The sequence below is a fragment of the Salmo trutta genome, chromosome 13, assembly GCF_901001165.1.
Source record: "Salmo trutta chromosome 13, fSalTru1.1, whole genome shotgun sequence".
NCBI classification, from domain to species: Eukaryota; Metazoa; Chordata; class Actinopteri; order Salmoniformes; family Salmonidae; genus Salmo; species Salmo trutta.
Genome location: NC_042969.1, coordinates 50403037 through 50427996, shown reverse-complemented (window position 1 = coordinate 50427996; position 24960 = coordinate 50403037). Strand labels below are relative to the sequence as shown.

At 44.5% G+C, this 24960-nt stretch overlaps 1 protein-coding gene across 4 annotated transcripts in view; it reads right to left on the bottom strand.

Moving 5' to 3' along the window:
• Positions 1 to 24960, bottom strand: part of LOC115205951 (rho GTPase-activating protein 35) — a 107569-nt gene that overhangs the window by 5103 nt on the left and 77506 nt on the right. For all 4 annotated transcript variants that reach the window (XM_029772402.1, XM_029772401.1, XM_029772403.1 and 1 more), the window contains 2 exons: positions 9655 to 9732; positions 6769 to 6900 (listed from right to left, as the gene is read on the bottom strand). In XM_029772402.1, the coding sequence (XP_029628262.1) occupies positions 6769 to 6900; positions 9655 to 9732 (210 nt within the window). The remainder of the gene's footprint in view (positions 1 to 6768; positions 6901 to 9654; positions 9733 to 24960) is intronic.

Genomic DNA, 24960 nt, shown 5'->3' with positions numbered 1-24960 from the left:
TGAAAGAACAGAGAGGAAAGAAGTGTACTTGATAATCTAACATTCTGTATGAATTTTGTTTGCTTCACAGCAAATTTGTGCATCTTCCATTGGAGGAGGAAGGGGAGGACCATACTTGTTGAATTTCATAAAACTATACTAACTATATTCACTTTAGCAAGTAATTGATTAAAACACAATGTTTTGCAATGAAGGTCTACAGTAGCCTCAGTAACACTCTGTAGGGTAGCACCATTGTGTAGCTGGAGGACAGCTAGCTTCCGTCCTCTTGTTTATTTTGTTTTTCACCTTTATTTAACCAGGTAGGCCAGTTGAGAACAAGTTCTCATTTATAACTGCGACCTGGCCAAGATAAAGCAAAGCAGTACGTCACAAACAACAACACAGAGTTACACATGTGATAAACAAACGTACAGTCAATAACACAATAGAAAAATCTGTATGCAGTGTGTGCAAATGAAGTAAGGAGGTAAGGCAATAAATAGGCCAATAGTGGCAAAGTAATAACAATTTAGCAATTCACACTGGAGTGATATTTGTGCAGATGAGGATGTGCAAGTAGAAATACTGGTGTGTAAAATAGCAGAAAAACAAAACAAATATGGGGATGAGGTAGGCAGTTGGTTGGATGGGATATTTACAGGTGGGCTGTATACAGCTGCAGCGATCGGTAAACTGATCTGACAGCTGACACTTAAAGTTAGTGAGGGAGATATAAGTCTCCAACTTCAGTGATTTTTGCAATTCGTTCCAGTCATTGGCAGCAGAGAACTGGAAGGAAAGGCGGCCAATGTAGGTGTTGGCTTTGGGGATGACCAGTGAAATATACCTGTTGGAGCGAGTGCTAGGGATGGGTGTTGCTATGGTGACCAGTGAGCGGAGATAAGGTGGAGCTTTACCTAGCAAAGACTTATAAAGACTTGGAGCCAGTGGGTTTGGCGACGAATATGTAGCAAGGACCAGCCAACGAGAGCATACAGGTCACAGTGGTGGGTAGTATTTGGGGCTTTGGTGACAAAACGGATGGCACTGTGATAGGCTGCATCCAATTTGCTGAGTAGAGTGTTGGAGGCTATTTTGTAAATTACTTCGCCGAAGTCAAGGATCGGTAGGATAGTCAGTTTTACGAAGGTATGTTTGGCAGCATAAGTGAAGGAGGCTTTTTTCCGAAATAGGAAGCTGATTCTAGATTTAACTTTGGATTGAAGATGCTTAATGTGAGTCTGGAAGGAGAGTTTACAGTCTAACCAGACACCTAGGTATTTATAGTTGTCCACATATTCTAAGTCAGAACCGTCCAGAGTAGTGATGCTAGTTGGGCGAGTGGGTGCGGGCAGCTATCGGTTGAAGAGCATGCATTTAGTTTTACTAGCATTTAAAAGTAGTTGGAGGCCACGGAAGGAGTGTTGTATGGAGTTGAAACTCGTTTGGATGTTAACACAGTGTCCAAAGAAGGGCCAGAGGTATACAGAATGGTGTTGTCTGCGTAGAGGTGGATCAAAGAATTCTCCCGCAGCAAGAGCGACATAATTGATATATGCAGAGAAAAGAGTCGGCCCGAGAATTGAACCCTGTGGCACCCCCATAGAGACTGCCAGAGGTCCGGACAACAGGCCATCTGATTTGACACATTGAACTCTATCTGAGAAATAGTTAGTGAACCAGGCGAGGCAGTCATTAGAGAAATCAAGGCTGTTGAGTCTGCCGATAAGAATACGGTGATTGACAGAGTCTAAAGCCTTGGCCAGGTCGATGAAGACGGCTGCACAGTACTGTCTTTTATCAATGGCAGTTATGATATCATTTAGGACCTTAAGCGTGGCTGAGGTGCACCTGTGACCAGCTCGGAAACCAGATTGCATAGCAGAGAAGGTACGGTGGGATTCGAAATGGTCGGTGATCTGTTTGTTCACTTGGCTTTCAAAGACTTTAGAAAAGGCTGGGCAGGATGGATATAGGTCTGTAACAGTTTGGGTCTAGAATGTCTCCCCCTTTGAAGAGGGGGATGACCGCAGCCACTTTCCAATCTTTAGGAATCTCAGACGATACAAAAGATGTTGAACAGACTAGTAATAGGGGTTGCAACAAAGGCGGCGGATAATTTTAGGAAGAGAGGGTCCAGATTGTCTAGCCCAGCTGATTTGTAGGGATCCAGGTTTTGCAGCTCTTTCAGAACAGCAGCTGTCTGGATTTGGGTGAAGGAGAAGCGGGGGGGGGGGGGGGGGGGGTCAGTTGCTGAAGGGGGTGCAGAGCTGTTGGCCGGGGTTGGGACAGCCAGGTGGAAAGCATGGCCAGCCGTAGAGAAATGCTTATTGAAATTCTCGATTATTGTGGGTTTATCAGTGGTGACAGTGTTTCCTAGTCTCAGTGCAGTGGGCAGCTGGGAGGAGGTACTCTTATTCTCCATATATTTTACAGTGTCCCAAAACTTTTTGGAATTAGTACTGCAGGATGCAAATTTCTGTTAGGAGAGCTATGGTTAGCTTTTTCAAACTGACTGTTTGTATTAGTTCCTGACTTCCCTGAAAAGTTGCATATCGCGGTGACTATTCGAAGCTAGTGCAGTACGCCACAGGGTGTTTTTGTGCTGGTCAAGGGCAGTCAAGTCTGGAGTGAACCAAGGGCTATATCTGTTCTGAGTTCCACATTTTTTGAAAGGGGCAAGCTTATTTAAGATGGTGAGGAAAGCACTTTTAAAAGAACAACCAGGCATCCTCTACTGATGGGATGAGGTCAATATCCTTCCAGGATACCCGGGCCAGGTCGATTAGAAAGGCCTGCTCGCAGTAGTGTTTTTGGGAGTGTTTGACAGTGATGAGGGGAGGTCATTTGACCGCGGACCCATAACGGAAGCAGGCAATGAGGCAGTGATCGCTGAGATCCTGGTTGAAGACGGCAGAGGTGTATTTAGAGGGCAAGTTGGTCAGGATGATATCTATGAGGGTGCCCATGTTTACGGATTTGGGGTTGTACCTGGTAAGTTCCTTGAGAATTTGTGTGAGATTGAGGGCATCTAGCTTAGGATGTAGGACGGGCGGGGTGTTAAGCATATCCCAAATTAGGTCACCTAGCAGTACGAACTCTGACGATAGATGGGGAGCAATCAATTCACATATGGTGTCCAGGGCACAGCTGGGAGCTGAGGGGGGTCTATAACAAGCGGCAACAGTGAGGGACTTATTTCTGGAGAGATGGATCTTTAAAAGTAGAAGCTCGAACTGTTTGGGCATAGACCTGGATAGTATGACAGAACTCTGCAGGCTCTCTCTACAGTAGATTGCAATTCCGCCCCCTTTAGCAGTTCTGTCTTGACGGAAAATGTTGTAATTGGGGATGGAAATTTCTGAATTTTTGCTGGATCTTTAAAAATAGAAGCTCGAACTAAACCTAGATTCAGACACAGCTAGGACATCAGGGTTGGCGGAGTGTGCTAAAGCAGTAAATAAAGCAAATTTAGGGAGGAGGCTTCTGATGTTAACATGCATGAAACCAAGGCTTTTATGGTTGCAGAAGTCAACAAATGAGAGCGCCTGGGGACACACAGGGCCTGGGTTAACCGCTACATTACCAGAGGAACAGAGGAGGAGCTGGATGAGGGTATGGCTAAAGGCTATAAGAACTTGTCGTATAGTGCTTTGGGAACAGAGAATAAAAGATGCAGATTTCTGGGCGTGGTAGGATAGATTCAGGGCATAGTGTACAGACAAGGGTATGGTAGGGTGCGAGAACAGTGGGGGTAAACCTAGGCATTGAGTGACGATAAGAAAGGTTGCATCTCTGGAGGCGCCAGTTAAGCTAGGTGCAGTCTCCGTATGTGTGGGGGTGGGACAAGGGGGCTACCTGAGGCATGTTGAGCAGGACTAGGGGCTCCACAGTAAAATGAAACAATGAGAGCTGCCCTAAACAACAGTATACAAGGCATATTGACAGTAGAGAAAGGCATAAAGCAATCATAGTTGTTGATTGGGAGAGCTAAGACAACTACGGTGAGACAATGGGTAAACAGCTAGGACAACAACAACGAGTAAATGGGCAGAATGGGCAGAGAGGATCAGTTAGCTACACACAGGGCAAGAGTTCGAGGCTGGGGCCGACAGATAAACAAAATTAAATACCATGTTGATGAACAGTCCAGCAGGCATCAGCTGTGTAGCCGAGCGATCATAGGGTCTAATGTGCAGCAATAGATGAAACAGGGAGCCATTTGGTAGTCGATTACTACGTTAGGCGAGCGGGAGACAGAGTGTTCAGGAAGCTAGTGGGCCAGGCCTAGCAGTTGGTTCATCACCAACATCCATGACGCAGAGGCCGGTTGAGAGCACATCGGCCGAATTACGACAGCAGACCAGTCGTGATGGATCGGCGGGGCTCTGTGTTGACAAAGGGTCCAGGTCAACTGCCAAGAAAGGTATTGTAGTTGGTGTACTTCGTTTGCAAGACGGGAGATGGGCCTAGTTCGAGGCTAGCTCGAGGCTAACTGGTGCATGCTTCTGGACAAGGGCGTTAGCCACAGTAGACACTCGGTAGCAGCTAACTAACTAGCTGCGAAGATCTGGTGTAATGGTCCAGAGCTTGCGACAGGAATCCGGTGATGTAGTGTGGGAAAAAAATAAGTCCGATATGCTCAGGGCTGATATCGCTCTGTGCAGACTGGCAGGTGTTTTCCGGGCTAAAGCGGCTGGTGGAGAAGCTAAAGGTAAAGACCGCTAGCAGTGGCTAACAATGACTAAATAGCTAGTAGCTAAGTAGCTGGCTAGCTTCTGATGGAGGTTCCAGTTATAAGGTCTAAAAAAATAGCAGATACGGACCACATTGTGTGAGGCGGGTTGCAGGAAGGTATATTTAATTTGAAAATGGAAAAAAAGAGATTGAAATATAATGAAATGTATACAAAAAAGACAATATTTACATGGGACAAAAACAAACATCTTACTGCTGCATCATCTTGGAAGGGTGCACTGACTTCAACACGAAACCTAGGAGGCTCATGTCTCTCACCCCCTTCCATAGATTTACACAGTAATTATGACAACTTCCGGAGGACGACCTCCAACCTATCAGAGCTCTTGCAGCATGCACTGACATGTTGACCACCCAATCAAAGGATCAGAGAATGAATCTAGTACTGAAACCATAAGCTACAGCTAGCTAGCACTGCAGTGCATAAAATGTGGTGAGTAGTTGACTCAGAGACAGAAAGACAATAGTTGAACAGTTAAAGTAATTTCTTCAAAAATGAAGGAGAAGCAAGAGAGAGCTTTTTAGTTGTCTTTTTTTCCCACTTTCTTTGCTAGTAAATGCAGCTAGCTAGTTTAGCCTATTCAAAACACCCGGCTCAAACAGAGAGGGATGCTGTTAGCTAGCTAGATATCCAACACTGGAACCCTTCCAAGTCAAGGTAAGCTTTTGTTTTATTAATTTATTGGAACAAGGGCCCACCGGTGAAACTGATAAACTGCTTGCTGTTGACTGTACTGCATGATTGTAACGGGTTTACTAACACGTTAGTTCTAGTAGCCATGTTGACCATGACGTTAATATGGTGACAATACAGGCTGTGTGGAGCGGTTATGACATGAAGGTTTGGCTTGGAAAGTTTTTTTTGTCTGGTCACAGAAAACTGATGTGTTGTACACTGAAGTCCACAAGCGAAGGGAAAAGGTGAGAGGAGGAGAGCAGGTAGATGCAAGGAGGAATTATACAAAGATCAGAAGGATCATGCTGTTTGTATGTGGCTGCTATGAAAGTGAATTGTTTTTGCGTGTGATCAGGGGTGTATTCATTCCGCCAATTCAGTTTAAAAAAAACAAAAAACAATCTTAAACAGAAGCAAACGGAACGAAACTTGGATAAACATAAGCAGGTATGTCCAATAGAAACTCTTGTTTGCAACTGTTGGACTAATGTTTACACTCTAGATCAGCTAGATGCAGGCAAGAGAGCGCAAGGTGGTATTGAATGTGTCTGTCACCTTGATTAGTCACATTTCTCTTGACCTGTGCACCTACGTTGTAAACTTTCATTCATAGTTTGTAGCAACCTCATGATGGGTATAGGGAAAATGTGAGTATCATGTAGTGGCTTAAACCTAACGATGTTACATTGAGCTGGGTGAATGGAATATGAATGAGTCATCCAATATGCTGTAATAGAAATAAGGCCATGATCATAAATAAAAAAGAAAAAAATGAAAAAGTGTCCTCCCTCATCTTAAACAGCACCGACCGCCACTGGTTTCTTCATAGAGCAAGGACAACCCTAATACATTCTCTCCCCAGCCCCAGCACTCCCCAAGCCTCTCCCCAGCCCCCCTTTCTCTACCCCTCTCCGCAGCCCAGCCCCCTCACCCCCCCCCGGCCCTCTTTTCCCGCATCTCCCCCCTCTCCCCAGCTCCCTTTTCTCCACCCCACTCTACCCAGCCCAGCCCCCTCCCCCCCGGCCCTCTTTTCCCGCATCCCCCCCCTCTCCCCAGCTCCCTTTTCTCCACCCCACTCTACCCAGCCCAGCCCCCCCCCCCCCCCGGCCCTCTTTTCCCGCATCCCCCCCCCCTCTCCCCAGCTCCCTTTTCTCCACCCCACTCTACCCAGCCCAGCCCCCCCCGGCCCTCTTTTCCCGCATCCCCCCCCTCTTTCCCAGCTCCCTTTTCTCCACCCCACTCTACCCCCCCCCTTTTCCCGCACCCCCCCCCCTCTCCCCAGCTCCCTTTTCTCCACCCCACTCTACCCAGCCCAGCCCCCTCTGGCCCCTCTCCCCAGACCCATGTCTTACTGAAGGCCTCCACCAGTTCGATCTGATGGCTGTAGGGCACCAGGGGTTCTGGCAGCTCAGAGAAAAATGCCTTCATGGCCCCGGCCACCGTGTTGATAGTGAAGTCCTTCTCCACCAGGTCCAGGTTATGGTCTAGCAGGGAGACAGAGAGCAGGAGAGAAGAGGTTCATTAGAATAAGACATGGAAGAGACACCTGATTTAGGACATGATCTACAAGAGACAACAATATGAAACACACACACAAAAGGTCTGCCTTAAACTCATTTGTTTTACTGCTATAGTATCACCCCACCTGGTGATAGACTAAAATACCTGACTAAACAAACCACAACACCAGCACACAATAAAAGTTCCGTATATCTTACAGAACACCGCTTATCCCGTTAGAAGGAACTACACCCAATTGGCTCCAGCTCCTCGGTGAGTCTCTTTTATTCAGTGTGGCAGGTCAGTATAAGGGACCACATGGGAGAGAATGGGAACGAGGTCAGCAGCACCAGAAGCACAACTGTTGATTAAAACTATAAACCAAGAGTAATCACAGGCGACGCCTGTCCCGCTGCCACGGGCTAGTTGTTCAAAACACAGAGAAAAAGTGTGAGAGAAGGATAAGAATATATACACTGTTAAAAACCCTTCTCTGATTACTCTCTCCTATCTATGACAAATGTGGAGGAAGAGAGGCGGGGAGGAATAGAAAGTAGGGGATTGATTGTGGAAGAGTTAGACAGATAGCAATGGTGAGGGAGAGGGGACAGCGAGGAAGGATGAAAAAGAGACAGAAAAGAGAGGAGGAAAATAGGACCTGTTGTGTACATAACAGAGCAGCTTCAGTGATAACACTGGTCCCTAGTCAGTTCTCACCCAGTAATGCCTAGTGCTTCCGATTCAGACCTGTTCTCAGACCAGGCCTCAGAGTGAGCTCCAGATCTCAGTGCTCCTGAAGCCCGGTTTAGATTAAAACAGCCGACATAAGGAGAGATGAGACAGAACTAGCCAGTTTTAGAATTATGTGTGGAAGAATAGCTGACTAAAGACAGGGCATTCAGATCAAGAAGACGAGATGGGTAGTTGACTGTTTCCACGGTAACAGGGAATCTTCACAATGACTCGATACAACTTTGATACAAAGTTGCCACTTGTTATAGCACGGTGTTGTAGTGAACCAGTATCATGAAATACATGCACCAGAAACAGGGCACACGGACAGCAAAATAGCTAACAGCGGTTTGCTTGGCTAAACACAGAACGTCAGGGCACTGCTCTCTAATTGGCTAAACAAATCCGTCTCATCCCAAGTCTTTAGCTAAGATTTGACATGTTGAACTTTGGAAACTCCAGCAGCCGACATGAGAAGTTCTAAAACTAGTCTTGTCTCGGCTGTTGTATCTGAACTGGGTGTGTGGCTCCATCACCATGGGTTACCTTTGCTGTAAGGGGTGGCTAGGTGACAGCTGATTGGGTGCTATGGTCTACCGGTGCTGTAATTTCACGTGTAATTGTATTGTCACCTTGGTCTAGGGTCCTGTTCGACTGGACACAGGACTTCGCTTCTGATTACCTCAGCCGGATTCAGCCTCACTGATTTCTCTCTCACTCACACACACACACACACACACACACACACACACACACACACACACACACACACACACACACACACACACACGCGAGCATGCTTCATTAACCAAACCAATCTGGGAGGAAATTAACGGCCCACACCACACATACGCATGTACGCATGCACACACACACACACACACACACACACACACACACACACACACACACACAGACAGAAGCTACGCTACGATGTGAGGAAGGCCTCTCCTTCCTGCATATCCATGATACAGATGCTCCCAGGTTAATTAGGCGAATCCATTAGACAACAGGCTTCTGGACAGATACAACACACTAACACTGCACCTCCATGGCCTGTTTGTGCCTAGGTATGCGAGTGTGTTTCTGTGTATTGGTGAGTTTGTGTGTGTGTGTGTGTGTGTGCATAGGTCAGTATGTGTACATAGGCACTGACCACAGGTGGCACGGGGTCTGACGACTCTACAATAATTACACTCAGTCTGACCAGGCAATGTTTTTCCACTCCTCAATTGTCCAGTGTTGGTAAGCACGTGCCCACCGCAGCCAGTTCTTGTTTTTAGCTGATAGGAGTGGAACCCGGTGTGGTCGCCTGCTGCAATAGTCCATCCATGACAAGGACCGATGAGTTGTGCTTTATCAAATGACGTTCTGCACACCACTGTTGTACTGCGCCGTTATTTGCACGATTCTTGCCATTCTCCTTCGACCTCTCATCAACGAGCTGTTTTCACCCACAGGACTGTTTTCTGTTTGTCGCCCCGTTCTCGGTGAACCCTAGACCAGCGTGCAGGGGTGCACATCCAGGTTTTTTGCCCTTACACTACACAGCGGATTCAAATTCTCAAAGCTTGATGATTAGTTGATTATTAGAATCAGCTGTGTAGTGCTAGGGTTAAAACCTAAAATGTGCACTCCTTGGGGTCCCGGGGACAGAGTTTGGGAAAACTTGCCCTAGACACTCGCGGGTAAAAAGCTCAGGAGGCCGGCCCTTTCTGAGATACTGGAACCGGCACGCCTGGCACCGATGATCACACCACACTCAAAGTTGCTTAGGTCACTTGTTTTGCCCATTGTAAATGTTCAATCTAACAGTAACTGAATGCCTCAATGCCTGTCTGCCTGCTTTATATAGTCAGCCACATGACTGTCTGTAGGGGTGAACCGTTTTTGTGAACCTTAATAAACTGGTCACTGAGTGTATAGCATATTGTTGACAATTCATATTGTTGGTGTGTGTGTGTGTTGAATGTCTACGGTCAAAAAGAGAGGTTCTGGTGACTCACCCTGGTCAAACTGCCTCTGCATGCTCTCCATCTCTGACTTGTTCCCACTCACCCTGTAGATCCCTTCTGTAGTGATACCTGAGAGAGAGAGCGGAGAGAGAGAGAGAAGCGAGGGCGAGAGAGATTCAGTACACTTTATCCACCTGATGCTTTCAACATGCCATTTTATCATCAATCCAACTCACAGTCTGAACACACACTCGCAGACATCGACAAGTACCCCTATATATCCTCTGCGTAAGCAGGTCCAATAGAGTGCTGTTAGAAGCAGTGTTCTATGCAGAGATTGTGTAGTAATGAAACAACAGACACATTGGAGAGTCTATTAGTGGCCTCCCACCGAGACAGATCATAAGCGCTATCAATGAAACTCATAAAGCACCAGGGCAGGCTTGCAGAAAGTGTTCCGGTGCTTTCTGTCCTACTGGGGCTACTAGAGTTCAAGATCCATAAAAATGACTTAATGAACTCTGGTCCCATGTGTTCATTATCCCGCTCTTTCCTCCTCTTTGCTTATCATCATCTCCTCTCTCTGCAATCCATGCCTTTACCACAGTCATGGACAGGACAAGGGTGTGGAAAGATGGTGAGTGAGAGAGCTAGAGAGAAGGAGGAGGGAGGGAGACAGACAAAGACAAATCCCGAGACAGGGAGAGGCGGGAGGAAATGAGTCTCTCAGTCAAGACGAGCGGCATCGATCCCCTCCTTCTGTCGATCAATTATCCACAAAAGCTTTTCTAGCCAGACTCCAGGGGAACAGGGGATGGAAAGCGAGATGGAGAGGGGAGGAGGGAGACAGAGGGAAGTGGAAGGGAGACATGGAGGGAGTGAAAAATAGAAGAGAATAGCAAAAGGAGAGGAGGAAGAGACATACTATATAATAATACATGCCATTTAGCAGAGGCTTTTATCCAAAGCGTCTTACAACAGAGAGTGCAAACCCTTTCCCATTAGTGGCCCCAGCAGGAATCAAACCCACGACCCTGGCGTAGGGCTGTTATGGTGACCGTATTACCGCCACTCACGAGTCATGACCATAGTCAAATTCCACGTGACCGCTGAGTCATGGTAACCAGGCTTCTCCAAAACCGCTGATGGTCATTTGTAGCCTACCAAACTTGCTAACGTCCAGTCGCTAAGGGCCTGGTACTCAGCGCTCTATTATCCCTCTAATCACTCTGACATCAATGCAAATTCAATAGGAAATCAAATCAAACTTCAGGAGAGCCCTGGCATTCAGAGTTTGAGCGGAATAGGATCACCTGTTGCTCAGCGAGAGACAGCTCCCAATAGCCGGTTGATGCATGGGATTAAATAAGTGTTTGTATAAGCCCATGTTGCGCGACATTTCTATAGGCTACGCTAGGCAATCGTGTGAGAAAACAGAGTTTTGATAGCCTCTATTAAAAAGAGGATCTCATCAGTTTTGTATAAGCTATAAAACTATATTTATTTCTCAACTTTCCTAATATTAAGCACATTGCTTCACTTTAAAAATAAATAAAAAAATCGGCATAGCCTACCTGGCTGGCATGAAAATGAACCGCAGGAAAAGTGTCCGGGATGCTGGCCTTCTAGGCAGAGTTGCAAAGAAAAAGCTGTATCTCAGACTGACCAATAAAAATATTAAGATGGGTGAAAGAACACAGAGGAACTCTGCCTAGAAGGCCAGCATCCGGAGTCGCCTCTTCACTGTTGACGTTGAGACTGGTGTTTTGCGGGAAATATTTGATGAAGCTGCCAGTTGAGGACTTGTGAGGCGTCCGTTTCTCAAACTAGACACTAATGTACTTGTCCTCTTGCTCAGTTGTGCACCGGGGCCTCCCACTCCTCTTTCCATTCTGGTTAGAGCCAGTTTGCACTGTTTTGTGAAGGGAGTAGTACACAGCGTTGTACGAGATCTTCAGTTTCTTGGCAATTTTTCACATGGAATAGTCTTCATGTCTCAGAACAAGAATAGACTGATGAGTTTCAGAAGAAAGTTATTTGTTTCTGGCAAATTTGAGCCTGTAATCGAACCCACAAATGCTGATGCTCCAGATACTCAACTAGTCTAAAGAAGGCCAGTTTTATTGCTTCTTTAATTAGAAGAACAGTTTTCAGCTGTGCTAACATAATTGCAAAAGGGTTTTCTAATGATAAATTAGCCTTTTAAAATGATAAACTTGGATTAGCTAACAACAACGTGTTATTGAAATACAGGAGTGATGGTTGCTGACAATGGGTCTCCGTACACCCATGTAGATATTCCATTTAAAAAAAAGAAAATCAGCCGTTTCCAACTACAATAGTAATTTACAACATTAACAATGTCTACACTGTATTTCTGATCAATTTTATTTTAAATGGACTAAGAATTTGCTTTTCTTTCAAAAACAAGGACATCTCTAAGTGACCCCAAACTTTTGAACGGTAGTGTATGTGGACACCCCTTCAAATTAGTGGATTTGGCTATTTCAGCCACACCCGTTGCTGACAGGTGTATAGCATCGAGCACACAACCATGCAATCTTCATAGACAAACATTGGCAGTAGAAGGGCCTTACTGAAGAGCTCAGTCACTTTCAACGTGGCACCGTCATAGGATTCCACCTTTCCAACAAGTCAGTTCGACAAATTTCTGCCCTGCTAGAGCTGCCCCGGGCAACTGTAAGTGCGAAGTGGAAAAGTCTAGGATCAACAACGGCTCAGCCACAAAGTGGTAGGCCACACAAGCTCACAAAACGGGACCGCCAAATGCTGAAGCACATGGCGCGTAAAAATCGTCTGTCCTCGGTTGTAACACTCAAACTGCCTCTGGAAGCAACGTCAGCACAACTGTTCGTCAGGAGCTTCATGAAATGGGTTTCCATGGCCGAGCAGCCGCACACAAGCCTAAGATCACCATGCACAATGCCAAGCGTCGGCTTGAGTGGTGTAAAGCTCGCCGCCATTGGAGAGATGAATCACGCTTCCCCATCTGGCAGTCCAATGGACGAATCTGGGTTTGGCAGTTTCCAGGAGAACGCTGCCTGCCCCAATGCATAGTTCCAACTGTAAAGTTTGGTGGAGGAGGAATAATTGTCTGGGGCCGTTTTCATGGTTTGGGTAGGCCCCTTAGTTCCAGAGAAGGGAAATCCTAACGCTACAGCATACAATGACATTCTTGACAAATCTGTGCTTCCAACTTTGTGGCAACAGTTTGGGGAAGGCCCTTTCCTGTTTCGGCATGACAATGCCCCGTGTACAAAGCGTGATCGATACAGAAAGGGTTTGTCGAGATCTGTGTTGAAGAACTTGACTGGCCTACACAGAGCCCTGACCTCAACCCCATCCAACACCATTGGGATGAATTGGAATGCCGACTGCGAGCCAGGCCTAATCGCCCGACATCAGTACCGACCTCACTAATGCTCGTGGCTGAATGAAAGCAAGTCCCTGCAGCAATATTCCAACATCTAGTGGCAAACCTTCCCAGAAGAGTGGAGGCTGTTATAGCAGCAAAGGAGACACCAACTCCATATTAATTCACATGATTTTGGAATGAGATGTTCAACGAGCAGGTGTCCACATACTTTAGGTAATGTAGCGTATATACAGTGCATTCAGACCCCCTTACCTTTTTCCACATTTTGTTATGTTACAGCCTTATTCTAAAATCTATTTAAACAAAAAAATCTGCACACAATATCCTATAATGACAAAGAAAAACAGGTTGAATTTGTTTCAAGTGTATTAAAAATACAAAAAAGAAATACCTTAAATACTTAAGTATTCAGACCCTTTGCTATGAGACTTGAAATTGAGCTCAGGTGCATTTTATTTCCATTGATCATCCTTGAGATGCTTCTACAACTTGGGAGTCCACCGGTGGTAAATTCAATTGATTGGACATGATTTGGAAAGGCACACACACAAATATATATGTTCCACAGTTGACAGTGCATGTCAGAGCAAAAACCCAAGCCTCCAGGTCAAAGGAATTGTCCATGGAGCTCCGAGACAGGATTGTGTCGAGGCACAGATCTGGAGAAGGGTACCAAAACATATCTGCAGCATTGAAGGTCCTCAAGAACACACTGGCCTCCATCATTGTTAAATGGAAGAAGTTTGGAACCACTAAGACTCTTCCTAGAGCTGGCCGACCCGGCCAAACTGAGCAATCGGGGGAGAAGGGCCTTGGTCAGGGAGGTGTCCAAGAGCCTGATGGTCACTCTGACAGAGCTCTAGAGTTCCTCTGTGGAGATGGGAGAACCTTCCAGAAGGACAACCATCTCTGCAGCACTCCACCAAGTCTCCAGACTGAAGCCAATCCTCAGTAAAAAGGCACTTGACAGCCCGCTTGGAGTTTGCCAAAAGACACCTAAAGACTCTCAGACCACAAGAAACAAGATTCTCTGGTCTGATGAAACCAAGACTGAACTCTTTGGCCTGAATGCCACGTGTCACTTCTGGAGGAAACCTGGCACCATCCCTACATTGAAGCAAGGTGGTGGCAGCATCATGCTGTGGGGATGTTTTCTGTGGCAGGGACTGGGAGACTAGTCAGGATTGAGGGTAAAATGAATGGAGAAAAGTAGAGGGAGATTATTGAGGACCTCAGACTGAGGTGAAGGTTCACCGTCCAACAGGACAACGACCCTAAGCACACAGCCAAGACAACACAGGAGTGGCTTCGGGACAAGTTTCTGAAAGTCCTTGAACCTGATCGAACATCTCTGGAGAAAACTGAAAATATCTGTGCAGCGACGCCCCCCATCCAACCTGACGGCGCTTGAGAGGATCTGCAGAGAAGAATGTGAGAAACTCCCTAAATACAGGTCTGCCAAGATTGTAGCGTCATACCCAAGAAGACTCGAGGCTGTAATCGCTGACAAAGGTGCTCCAACAATGTACTGAGTAAAGGGTCTGAATGCTTATGTAAATGTGATGTCCGTATTTTATTTTTAATACATTTGAAAAAATAAATTTTGCTTCGTCATTATGGGGTAGTGTGTACATTTATGATTTATTTTTGTTTTAATTGATCCATTTTAGAAGAAGGCTGTAATGTAACTAAATGTGTAAAAACTCAATGGGTCTTAATATTTTCCGAATGCACCGTACAGTGAGGGAATAAAGTATTTGATCCCCTGCTGATTTTGTACGTTTGCCCACTGACAAAGAAATGATCAGTCTATAATTTTAATGGTAGGTTTATTTGAACAGTGAGAGACAGAATAACAACGAAAAAATCCAGAAAAACGCATGTCAAAAATGTTATAAATTGATTTGCATTTCAATGAGGGAAATAATTATTTGACCCCTCTGCAAAACATGACTTAGTACTTGGTGGCAAAACCCTTGTTGGCAATCAGAGGTCAGACATTTCTTGTAGTTGGCCACCAGGTTTGCACACATCTCAGGAGGGATTTTGTCCCACTCCTCTTTGCACATCTTCTCCAAGTCATTAAGGTTTCGAGGCTGACGTTTGGCAACTCGAACCTTCAGCTCCCTCCACAGATTTTCTATGGGATTGAGGTCTGGAGACTGGCTAGGCCACTCCAGGACCTTAATGTGCTTCTTCTTGAGCCACTCCTTTGTTGCCTTGGCCGTGTGTTTTGGGTCATTGTCATGCTGGAATACGCATCCACAACCCATTTTCAATGCCCTGGCTGAGGGAAGGAGGTTCTCACCCAAGATTTGACGGTACATGGCCCTGTCCATCGTCCCTTTGATGCGGTGAAGTTGTCCTGTCCCCTTAGCAGAAAAACACCCTCAAAGCATAATGTTTCCACCTCCATGTTTGACGGTGGGGATGGTGTTCTTGGGGTCATAGGCAGCATTCCTCCTCCTCCTCCAAACACGGCGAGTTGAGTTGATGCCAAAGAGCTCCCTTTTGGTCTCATCTGACCACAACACTTTCATCAGTTGTCCTCTGAATCATTCAGATGTTCATTGGCAAACTTCAGACGGGCATGTATATGTGCTTTCTTGAGCAGGGGGACCTTGCGGGCACGGCAGGGTTTCAGTCCTTCACGGTGTAGTGTGTTACCAATTGTTTTCTTGGTGACTATGGTCCCAGTTGCCTTGAGATCATTGACAAGATCCTCCCGTGTAGTTCTGGGTTGATTCCTCACCGTTCTCATGATCATTGCAACTCCACGAGGTGAGATCTTGCATGGAGCCCCAGGCCGAGGGAGATTGACAGTTCTTTTGTGTTTCTTCCATTTGCGAATAATCGCGCCAACTGTTGTCACCTTCTCACCAAGCTGCTTGGCGATGGTCTTGTAGCCCATTCCAGCCTTGTGTAGGTCTACAGTCTCTGGTCTTGGCCATGGTGGAGAGTTTGGAATCTGATTGATTGATTGCTTCTGTGGACAGGTGTCTTTTTTACAGGTAACAAGCTGTGGTTAGGAGCACTCCCTTTAAGAGTGTGCTCCTAATCTCAGCTCGTTACCTGTATAAAAGACACCTGGGAGCCAGAAATCTTTCTGATTGAGAGGGGGTCAAATACTTAATTCCCTCATTAAAATGCAAATCAATTTAGAACATTTTTGACATGCGTTTTTCTGGATTTTTATGTTGTTATTCTGTCTCTCACTGTTCAAAGAAACCTACCATTAAAATTATAGACTGATCATTTCTTTGTCAGTGGGCAAATGTACAAAATCAGCAGGGGATCAAATACTTTTTTCCCCTCACTGTATGTCTATCTACATACAGTGGTTCCTCCTTTAAAAGTTGCGTCATACTGCGGCACACCCAGCATTCTGTGGCACGTCATTTAATTCTCAGCCATTTCTTCTGTTACTGCAAGTTATTGCTAGTTTGACCACCAGAGGGCATCTTTGAGAAGCGTTTGATAATATTCCATATCGGCATTACCAGAGAATTTAAAACCTTTTTTACGAAATTCGGCTTAATTATTTTGATTAATATTAGGGTGTTTCCATTCAGAGAAAAATTGTCAGTTTGTAAATTCAGGCCATTTCGTTCTCGGAGCGCAAACTGGACGTTCGGGCCGAGGAGTTAGGTTGATTTGAGTGTTCTGGCCTTACAATGGCAGTCAAGCACCCAAGCTAATGTTGGCTAGCTACTTCCAGACAAAAATGAGACAACTCTGACCATTTTACTCGCCCTAGCAGAGCTGGTAAGGCCGTCGTTTTGAAGTAGTCGCAAAAAAAAAACAGGTCTTATTTTAGTGCCCTTTTCACCCTGTCAGCTCCTATTAGTTCAATTGAGCACCATGGCACCAACTCGCCTTCCGAGCATTCTATTCCCGGCGTATTGTTCAACGTCACAATGCCTGCTTCGCTATTGTTGGCAATGAGACCTGCTCACATTTTATAGTTAAAATGCAAACAACAAAAATAATATTGGAACTCTGCGGTCTTCCCATTGTTTCCTATGGGGGAAATATAGGTATGTGTCTATTTCGCCAAATATCTCGTAATGTGTATATTTAGATTTTATTTTCAATTCGGGTGTAACAGGTGTGAATTGGCTAGCTAGTTTGCGGGGTGCGCGCTAATAGCGTTTCAAATCGGTGACGTCACTCGCTCTGAGACCTAGAAGTAGTTGTTCCCCTTGCTCTGCAAGGGCCGCGGCTTTTGTCGAGCGATGGGTAACGATGCTTCGAGGGTGGCTGTTGTCTATGTGTGCAGAGGGTCCCTGGTTCGAGCCCAGGTAGGGGCGAGGAGCGGGACGGAAGCAGAACTGTTACACGGGCATCATTTTAAAAATCAGGAGAATCTCCTCTTTGTAATTATGTAAGTCTGGGCAGCGTGCTTGTTTGTCATCGATCGCTAGACCAGAAATAGTCAGAAGTAAATGTTTTCCCTACTTTTCATTACGCAGACATAAGCACAGTTGACACCATCGAGGTGCGGATGTTTACTTTCTACACAAGTTGTTTTTTTCCAGTTGTCTGACAGATTGTGGTCAAATAAAAAGGGATACATTTTTTATGGAATTCTAAGCATCACTCCAGTCAAAACAGGCTCTGCGAACGTTCGACTCCATTCATTTGCTATGGGCTCGCGCTAGTGTTCCAGTTTAGCCAACGTTCTTTAGCTGTTTTTCAGCCTTGGGTGAATTTTGACTCGTTCTTTTGTCCGGCCTATAGATAGCCAGAGCAAATTTACAAAAGCACCCGAATGTCCATTGAGAAAGCACGACTATACCATTTAGCTAAGCTAAGAATGACGAGAATAATCAAGTCAATAAACGTTGGGTAGTTAGATAGCCTATAGTTAATATACAGGCAAGTTTGATGTATAACTACTGACGTTAGGTAGCCTGCTAACATACCGGTATATACTGCTGTAATGATATGCTATGTGGTTCGTAATGATATAGAGTAGCTAACAAATTGTCAGCCAACATAACGTGTAAGGTAACTTATTTGAAAAGTCATTACTTTATTACATTGAGTAGCAAGCTACTGCTTGGTCGTTGGGCAAATCTGGTCTGTGATATTTTTTTGTCACACCTAGCTCAGCTATTAGACTATTCTTTAGTAAAGGTGGAATAGTCTATTGTTCAGCTATTAGCCCTCCTCCTCAACTTGCAACAAATTGCTGTTTCCATCTCATTCCTTTCCCTCTTCCACGCGTCATCATTGTGCTCCGGAGTGACTCGCTTGTGGGCGTCCTGGCAGGATCTTCGGTTGTGCGTCAAGAATTCTGCATACAGTAGCACGTTTGTATGAAGGTATAGTTATTCACAGGCAAATTGTTATATGCTATGGAGGTACATTTGTGTCTTTGTCGAGAGCAAAACCTTTTCCATTTTCTATCAAAAATAATTGTTCTGAAAGCAACTTTTTTCCCCGACAAATGAAGTCAAAGCAGCCACCTAAGAAGATGGCATCTCAGGTAAACAGCACTGGGCTGTATTGATGTATCCTAAAAATTGCATCTGCTGCTTTAGATTGAATGGTCATATCTCAGTTATTGTTTTCATATCTATAAAAAATAAGCTGTTTTCATTACTTTCAGAGAGCGAGCTGACCAAGGGGTCGAAAATGTAGATATTGCCAGATGTTCACTGTCCGAGGAACAGGCCGTGGAAGCTTTATTGCTGGCAAAAGTGTCCTTAACCAGAGGTTATTAAACTGTTCTGTGTTCTTTTTCTCCATCTCTGCCTGTCTTGTTGTACATGGAACCTGTCTCACGTGCATTAATTAAAAAACCCTTCAGATGTCAGCTGCTAATTTTCAGATTTACACCACATAAACACAGCCATTTTCACTGGACTATCTGTTGCTGCCATGTCATGATTTCCCTGGGGGTTAGCCTTGCAATAACCAAGTGGTGAGACACATAGCCCTCTATATTTAAATGTTTCAGGTACACTCCGATGGGTGTCGGCGTCACATACAGTATCTTCTATTGTTTGTCCTCATGTGTCTGTTTTTCAGCATAAAGTACTCTGTAGCCACTTAGTGTGGACACCAGGTGAGACCACACACACACACACACACACACACACACACACACACACACACACAATAACAGTCTCTCTCCTTCACTTCATCCCTCTCTCCCTAAATCCTCTAGGTTACATCAGCTGTTTTGGTGAACCCCTCCCACATCTGAACTGGCTGACACAGAGGGCACATCATGATCATAGGTGAGATGTCACTTGGTCGGGTCAACAGGAAGTATTATTAAAGAGATGCTTTACATTGAAATATAGACAGAGCTGTAGTAGTCCCAGAGTTAATGTCCCCAATGTCAGTTTTGTATTTCACCTCCTGATTTAAGATGACTGACCATGTTAGAATAAAAAAAAAACAATGCTTAATTATGCTCTCTCGTCTGCAGGTATGTTTTGATGTGAGAGAGGAAGCCAGTCCCATCATCACCACCTCACCCACTCTTAAGATAACCTTCAGGCCAACCTTCAGGCCAAACTGGGGGCCCAAGGCTTTCTGTCTTCTACACCTCTCTCCCCACCTCGTCTTTCTTCCTCGTTTTATAATGCACACCATATGTGCATTGAAGTAGAGATTGAACTCATATTTATAATATTACAATTAGAATTATAATGCATTTATAACACCTGGATAATGAACTTCTTTCAATAAAGCGTTTCACATTCTCCACTGGTTGAAAATAAGTATCTCATTGAAATACTATCCTGTGTCCTCAGATTAATGCAGATGAAAGGAGTTAGATATGCATAGTTTTTTCTCTCTGTATATATGGATTACAAATCAATCATGTTTCTAGTCTATTGCATAGTTACAATGTGTAATCATTGACGTCCCAGGAGCAGGAGTGGTAAACACCGTTGAAGTGTATAATTGTAATACATACATGCAGACGCAGCATCATTCAAATAATGGCGTTTGAAAAAGAATGTCTCAGATTTATACCTGAATTTGCCATTCGCACCTTTATTTGCCAAGGAAGAATACATTCAATGTACAGGCTACAATGTGGGAATGTGGGCTACAATGTACAGGCTACAATGCGTGGTAATAACTACAGTACATGTGTATATAGGACTTGCATCCTTGGCACAATAAAGTTATATTCTACTCTATCCATGGTTTCATTAATGCCATTCAGACTTGAAGTTGATACAACAACTATGATAGCTGAGGTTCATAGATTGGTTTGAATATTAGTTCAGAACCTAACGTTTCAGGGTCCATTTACAGATCGTCTACACATCCATAGGCATACAGTTATTTTTATCCTCCACTACACAATAAGCAAGTAAATAGTTAGCTAGCTATGTTACTTCAGCCGCATTGCAAGGTAAGCTTACACAATTGTACATTCAATTTGCAGTAAATGCTTTAGCTAGCTAGATTCTTTACATCCACTATTTCACAAGACAACAGCCTGGTTTGCTGGTTTTCTCAGGAGTCCCTAAAACATTAAATAACACGAATTACAAATGAATTCTAACACTAGCTAGCTGGCTAATGTTAGCAAGTCAGATAACTTGCTAAATAGCGATTTTCGTAAGTTAACTTTATGACAAAAAAATATGCAAACGTTTATCTCTACATTAAGTAACATTTTGCTCTCAATTGTAAAAATGTTCCTTGACTCGTTATGACGTTATAACTTACATCTGGTTCCACCGTAATGTTTTATCAGCCATCTTTGTTGAAAAACGCCACAAGGCAAGGGTGGCTCGATTCAAAATTCATCATTGGAACCACTCGATATGATTGGTCACATAAAAACCTTGGGACCCAAATGCATAATGAGTGCTCTACCTCCCCCCTTGTGGTGGTCTAGAGCAATGAAGCCGTGGCGCTGTGTACCTCCAAGTCCCGCGGTGCAAGTTCACAACTTTTTAAGAAGGAACCACTGTAGGGCAGCAGGCTCTAAGGTGCAGGATTGAGTAACTGGGTGGTAGCCGGCTAGTGACTAAGTTCAGGGCAGGGTACTGGGTGAAGGCCGGCTAGTGACTAAGTTCAGGGCAGGGTACTGGGTGAAGGCCGGCTAGTGACTAAGTTCAGGGCAGGGTACTGGGTGAAGGCCGGCTAGTGACTAAGTTCAGGGCAGGGTACTGGGTGAAGGCCGGCTAGTGACTAAGTTCAGGGCAGGGTACTGGGTGAAGGCCGGCTAGTGACGGCTATTTAACAGTCAGATGGCCTTGAGATATAAACTGTCTCTCGGTCCCAGCTTTATTTAGTTTAAGTAAAGATAAGATAAAAGTGAGAATATTCAGTTAGGTGAGAATATTATCACTTGTGAATAATACCCAGCTCATGCAGTCTAAGGCAAGAAAAAGTGAATGCCCTATTTTTGTGACTTTTTCAAAAATCATAGTTGCGTGCAACATGTAGCCTAGCCCATAGGCCTATATGTTTTGTTAAGGTTTGTATCACAAAAGTGGCCAAATAACTCAAACGTAACCGATAGGCCTAGGACCCCTGGAACATATTTGGAGAGCCCATAGCCTACAGAAAGCCTAGTGAAATGTGTTCTTATAAGAGGATCCCAGCATTTGTGATGCTATATTCATCGCTAAATTCTTATAATTAAGCACATTCATCCGCTTTACAACCGATGTAGCCTGCCTGGCATATTAAAAACGTCACCACACGTAACCTCCATTTGCTATTCGAGTGCAGGTTACGGATGAATTTTATTTTTTGTGGGCCGTTGTAAATAAAAAATTATTCCACACACACACACACACACAGAGTATACAAAACATTAAAGGGATAATCCACCCAAAACTACAAATTCCTATTGTTAAGAGTGTTAAACCGTGTTAAATAACACTTTTTTTTGTGAACAAATGTTTCATTTTACTGTTATAACAAGGTTGGTATAAACATGCGAATATCATTTTGGAGAAATTATGTTGCAGCTCAAGTCTACTACAAAAACCCACAATTCTACTGTATGTTCTCTCTCTCCCTGGAATGGCTGGCTAGCTAGAAAATATAGCTACACACAATAATACCAAACTCAATATGAGCATGTGAAGAAGCTAATTAGCTGTAAAATTACCTAAAACAAACTGCTCTATCAATTTAGGAGTCTAACTTACAGTTTGTCTCTGCCACAGAGCTATAAAACGGGGTCTCTGCCCTGAGCGAGAACATTACGTTGATTTCCCACAGAGATCATTTTGAGGGGATGGAAACTCCATTAGGATCGGATTGCGTGATGATTAGTTTGGCAACAGCGTGACGCAGCATGACAACGTGAATGCGTTGGGTCGACAGTCAGTCGGGTGAGCCGTTTCTCCATTCATTTCATAATGGGATTCCTATCTCCTCCTTTCTATAATATCTCCATTTCCTACAGACACGGCGCATTGCGACAGAGGCAAATTCATACTTTGTTACACTGTTTAGATTGAGCACATTAATAAAAATATGTACTTTGTCATGACGATATAAAACAGAAGGAAGTGTTCGATAAAAATGCCCATACCATCTATTGGCTGATTTTGGCAATCTGGAATGCAGGTAATCGTTTTAAAAGCGGTGTGAAATATGATAGTGTGGTATCCCCATCTCCAGTGACAATCATCATTTAGCTACGACGCCTTCCTACACGATTTCCTGATTTTCACAGGTGGACCACTTACAATTTAAATCATGCCAAAAACATGTATTTTACCTACCCACTGACAGAATATAGGCTTTCACCAAATCGAGTTTTATGATATTTATTTCTGGGAGTGGATTATTCCTTTAAGAACACCTGCTCTTTCCATGACAGACTGACCAGATGAATCCAGGTGAATGAGAGACTGACGAAGTGTGTGCAGCCTGCACAAGAAACAGCAGAGAGCATAGCATGTTTTTCATGGAACTTTTTTCACATCATCATTACAGTCACATCATGCAGACTTAGAATGTATTAAACATAAAAAAATATAGCCTAATGTTTGTAGCACAACTAAAGTTGCATAAACAACTAAATTAAGCATATAGAAGGACCGGTTTCTTTGTTAACAGCTCAAAACAGAATAGTCGCATGCGCACACTCCCTCGGGAAATTGTTTAGGAAAAATATACTTTCTACTTTATTTAGCTATGTTGAATTGTATTCTTCTTACTTTAAAATAATGCCACAGAAATGATAGTGTAGCCCACAGCCATAGTCAGATCAGGACCTAACATAAGGACGACTCAGAGTATGCTATTCTGTTCTTCTGAAATAGACTACATTTTCTTCATATCATGTTTCTTTAGACCTGCCTAAAATAAATAGATTTGTTGTTGTGGTGTAGGCATGACAATCACCTGCTTACAAAATGTAATGACCGCCACAGCACTACTTTGGCAAGCTACCGCCACGCTCTTACCATACAGAGCCAGAGTGAGGTAACAAGGACAGGGGAGGAAGGGGAGAGAGATAGACAGAGGGAGGATGGTAGTGGAAATGCAGAGGTCAGAGAGCGTGATGTCGAGGTCAACTTCCATCACCTTCTTTGTTCTGAGAGCAGCTCTGGACCAGTTTCCTTTCCTCTGCAGCGACCGGGGTCAAACCAAACACTAGCACTTCCTGTGAACAGCTCATCTACATCCTGTCTTGAGCAACCATCTCCTGCTTCTACAGGACTATCCCATCTCATAATCATGACATATTTTTATTACATTTTCTTCCCCTCATCTCTCCCAGTCTTTTTCCACCTACAGTATATCAGACACCATCAACCGATGTCCCAAACACAAACATGCCCACAATAAGCATGAAACTGAGAATGTGTGAACAGCTCTCGCTCTCTTCCTATCACTCATTCATCATGACAAACACACACAGAAGAGAGTGGCAGTTGGCTTCGGAGGCGTGTTGTCAAAGCATCTCTGACAAGGGTCAGACTGATCCTCAGCCCAGATGTGGGGTTTGTATCAGGGTCTCATGGCCGCTGGCAACAAGCAGCCGTTTTCATAGGCCATCACTGGCTGCTGCCCTTTACGTCGCTATGGAGCTCGCTAGTACAAGGAGACGTGCCCACGCACGCTAACACGCATTCATCATCTCAATACACACAACTCACTGGGTGGGAACAGAAACCTTACTCCGTATGGAGCGGAAGGGATGGAGAGAGAGAAAGAGAGATGGTGGAAGAAAGAGAAAGTAAAATTAGAGGAAAAGAAGTGGGGGTACAAAAAGGAGGGAATGCAAAAGGAGAGGAGTACGGGAAGATGGATCGAAAGGGAATAACTATCAAAGATGTGAGAGGGATGAAGGTAAAGAGGGAGGACAGAGGGAGAGACTGTTGGAAGACGAGTGGGGGTGGTGGGAGCGCCCTTACACAGACATTGAGAGGGGGATGGAGGAAGGATAAGAGGATGTGTATAGGAGAGCAGTGGGCAGCTCGGACAATAACGTAGGGCGGGTATGTATTTTTGGTATAGGGTGAGGGAGAGGGGAAGGATGTAGGTCTGATCCATAACGTCGCTTATCCCCCTAACGCCCTGGACACCTTTAGTGTTACAATCATAGAGCCGTCCTCTGCCTCTCCTCCGTCACACTCAACAAAAAGAGGGGGGCACAAGGAAGACACAGGCTCACGTACACATACAGACTTGAGGTCGACGATTAATCGGCATGGCCGATTAATTAGGGCCAATTTCACGTTTTTTAAATCGGTAATCTGTATTTTTGGACGCTGATTATGGCCGATTACATTGCACTCCATGAGGAGACTGCGTGGCAGGCTGACCACCTGTTACGCGAGTGCAGCAAGGAGCCAAGGTAAGTTGCTAGCTAGCATTAAACGTATCTTATAAAAAAACAATCAATCAATCTTAACATAATCACTAGATAAACTAGTAATATCATCAACCATGTGTAGTTGTTATCTAACGTGTCCTGCGTTGCATATAATCAAATCGGTGCCTGTTCA